Raw genomic sequence first — 3,533 nt, 5'->3', positions numbered from 1 at the left:
TGGGTGGGTGGGCACAAAGGACGCGAGCTAGATTGCCTGTCCAAGAAAAGGCCACGGTTGAGATGCTTTTATTGTGATATATATCTGTAAACGGCTCACGATGTCATGTATGACCTTGAGATGTGGGCTAGACATCATGTATGATTCTTAGATGTGGGCTAGATGTCATGCATGATCTTGAGGTGTGGGGATAGGGTTGGTTTGTCATGAGAGAGAGAGGGGGGGATAAGTGAACCCTTGCTAAAAGATCGTTATCATGAGAGGGGGGTAAAGAAAGGAAGCATTGAAGTGGTCACGCGCTATGAGTGCCATGGATACCACCACTTGGTGTAAAAGTCCAAGTTGGCAAGTTGCGTGTAGGATGAAATTTTTAGATTGGGTAGTATGTATTAATAAACCCTGATTCCTTCCAAAGAGAGGGAGATGAAACGAGCGATGGGCAACACGATGCAAGCCATGGCGACATGCGGCTGCGAGGCAGCAGACGTGATGAATTGCTCTATAATCAACCACACAAGCAGCAGCGGCGGCAGCAGCAGAAGGGGCGCCACGAAGGTGGTGGTTACTCAAACGGGCGAGGTGCTGGAGTTTGCGCCGCCCATCAAGGCGGCGGAGGTGATGATGGAGTACCCCAACCATTTCGTCTGCCACTCCAGCTCCTTCAACCTCGGCCAGCGCGTCCTTCCCCTCCCTTCCCACCAAGACCTCCAAGGCGCCCACCTCTACTTCCTGCTCCCCATGCACCGCCTCCACTCTCGCCTCTCCCTTCACGACATGCAGGCCTTCCTCGGCGACAAAGCTGTGGCCGCCCACAACGCTCGCAAGCTGCTCGTGAAGCCCCCGCCTTCTGCCAGTGACCCACTCGCTTCGCCTCGCTCTCCTTCTTCTCTCCTTGGCCAGCAACACCACGCCGGCCTTCATCTCAGGAAATGGCCCGGTGGCAACTGCAGACCGTGGCGCCCAGGTCTTCAAACCATCGCCGAAACGCCTTCTTGCAGGGCCCTTTTTGCAGGCTTTCAAACAAACCTCCACTAACCTTGTTTTGCGTTACCTGTTTAAGAGCACTTTGGCTTGCTGCATCTCCACCGCCCACCATTGTGCAGTTTTGGGCAACTTGTGTCTGCAGACTATCCTTTTGCAGCCCATCACTGTCGCTTCCATCCTCTTCTTTTGTAGCCCATCACAGTCTAGCATGTGAACCCCCTCCAGGGCCTCATACTAGTTGAGCACTTTTGAACTTCCAAAGCAGCCATGCCATCTTACATTGACTTTTCCATCCCATACTTTATGCAAAAAGTAATGGATGCCACCAAGATTAAGGCCAACCTCTTAGATGAACCCACAAGATTGATTAAGGATTAGTGACACACACCACTATGTTCTTATTGGATTGTGAATGATACAAGCAGAGGAACAATAGTTTGCAAATAAATAGAATTTTTATTGTGTATTTTGTCTACTTGTATGCATTATACATGCTTTCAAGTTTTGTTCAATGTTGTGACCATCTCCACGAGTTGATTGCCATAAAGAAATAATGTCCGCGCGTGCCTCTTTGCCCCCCTCCTCCTATCTTTCCCTCCCTCTTTGTGTTTCAAACTTGCCCAACTCACCATGTTCGTCGACACCTTGCGTTTCGGATGCAAGGGGTTGCTCTGTAGGCTTTTAAGAAGCCATCAAAGCATACCTAGTTGATCGATGCTCTTTGAGGATACAAACTTGCATTGCCTAGATTAGTAAAGTAAGCGAAGGACATAGTGCATAGAATATGTCCCCTTGTCATATATACCAAAAGGGTCACTATGGCGGCCCCCAACGACATGCAATTAGCATGTAGGATACATACTAATAATTGATATTCGCTCATCATATGATAACTAAGCTCTGCTTTATGAAATACTTTGTAATTTAAGTTATAATTGTTAACCACTCGGGTTAGCATTATCTTAGCATGGCTACACTCTTTGTAATCTATCTTTTGTAACTGTGCAATGCGCTTATGGTATAAGATACATAGGATGACCGAGCTTACGGCTTGTGTAATGCCAACCGTAGAAACAGTTGTACATAGAGCTAGAAAGACTAGGAAGACCATCTCCGAAACGCCTTCTTGCAGGGCCCTTTTTGCAGGCTTTCAAACAAACCTCCACTAACCTTGTTTTGCGTTACCTGTTTAAGAGCACTTTGGCTTGCTGCATCTCCACCGCCCACCATTGTGCAGTTTTGGGCAACTTGTGTCTGCAGTCTCTCCTTTTGCAACTTGTGTCTGCAGTCTCTCCTTTTGCAGCCCATCACTGTCGTCTTCTTTTGTAGCCCATCACAGTCTAGCATGTGAACCCCCTCCAGGGCCTCATACTAGTTGAGCACTTTTGAACTTCCAAAGCAGCCATGCCATCTTACATTGACTTTTCCATCCCATACTTTATGCAAAAAGTAATGGATGCAACCAAGATTAAGGCCAACCTCTTAGATGAACCCACAAGATTGATTAAGGATTAGTGACACACACCACTATGTTCTTATTGGATTGTGAATGATACAAGCAGAGGAACAATAGTTTGCAAATAAATAGAATTTTTATTGTATATTTTGTCTACTTGTATGCATACATGCTTTCAAGTTTTGTTCAATGTTGTGACCATCTTCACGAATGGATTTCCATAAAGAAATAATGTCCGCGTGTGCCTCTTTGCCCCCCTCCTCCTATCTTTCCCTCCCTCTTTGTGTGTCAAACTTGCCCAACTCACCATGTTCGTCAACACCTTGCGTTTCGAATGCAAGGGGTTGCTCTGTAGGCTTTTAAGAAGCCACCAAAGCATACCTAGTTGATCGATGCAAACTTGCATTGCCTAGATTAGAGTAAAGTAAGTGAAGGACATAGTGCATAGAATATGTCCCCTTGTCATATATACCAAAAGGGTCACTATGGTGGCCCCCAACGACATGCAATTAGCATGTAGGATACATACTAATAATTGATATTCGCTCATCATATGATAACAAAGCTCTGCTTTATGAAATACTTTGTAATTTAAGTTATAATTGTTATCCACTCGGGTTAGCATTACCTTAGCGTGGCGACACTCTTTGTAATTTATCTTTTGTAATTGTGCAATGCGCTTATGATATAAGATACATAGGATGATTGAGCTTACGGCTTGTTTAATGCCAGCCATAGGAATAGTTGTACATAGAGCTAGAAAGACTAGGAAGACTAGTTTTGGGCCTCGAATTATAAATGGGCGGTCGGCCATTGTAACTATGAGTCATTTTATGAAATATGAAAAGGGACAATCCCATTAGTCTCATTTGAGCTTGCCTCTTCTCTCTCTCTCTCTCTCTCTCTTTGAGCTTGTGGTGTATGTTAGCTTGTGTTTGGCTTGCTTGCATGCTTGATTGTCGGTGTATGTAAGTAGGGATGGTAATGCTCTCATTTCTCCTCTTCTCTACTCTCTCTTTGCTATCTACCAAGTCCCTTTGCATGCTTCTTTCATGAGGTGAAGGTTGAGCTCTCCATAGCTCCCTCCTTCTTG

At 45.4% G+C, this 3,533-nt stretch overlaps 1 protein-coding gene across 1 annotated transcript; it reads left to right on the top strand.

The window, feature by feature from the left end:
* The first annotated feature begins 302 nt into the window (after positions 1–302).
* LOC147605000 (uncharacterized) lies at positions 303–1,450 on the top strand. Its single transcript, XM_086793853.1, has one exon. It carries the CDS (start codon positions 424–426, stop codon positions 1,033–1,035), a length of 612 nt encoding a protein of 203 aa, XP_086649979.1. The 5' UTR covers positions 303–423; the 3' UTR covers positions 1,036–1,450.
* Positions 1,451–3,533: the final 2,083 nt, after the last annotated feature.

Source organism: Cibotium barometz, chromosome 60 (genome assembly GCF_041138505.1).
Source record: "Cibotium barometz isolate CiBa-2024 chromosome 60, ASM4113850v1, whole genome shotgun sequence".
In the NCBI taxonomy this organism is placed as follows: Eukaryota; Viridiplantae; Streptophyta; class Polypodiopsida; order Cyatheales; family Cibotiaceae; genus Cibotium; species Cibotium barometz.
This window is presented reverse-complemented; position numbering and strand designations above follow the sequence as displayed.

Coding starts and splice junctions, on each gene's coding strand:
- LOC147605000 (XM_086793853.1), top strand. CDS start 424: ATGAAACGAGCGATGGGCAACACGATGCAAGCCATGGCGACATGCGGC.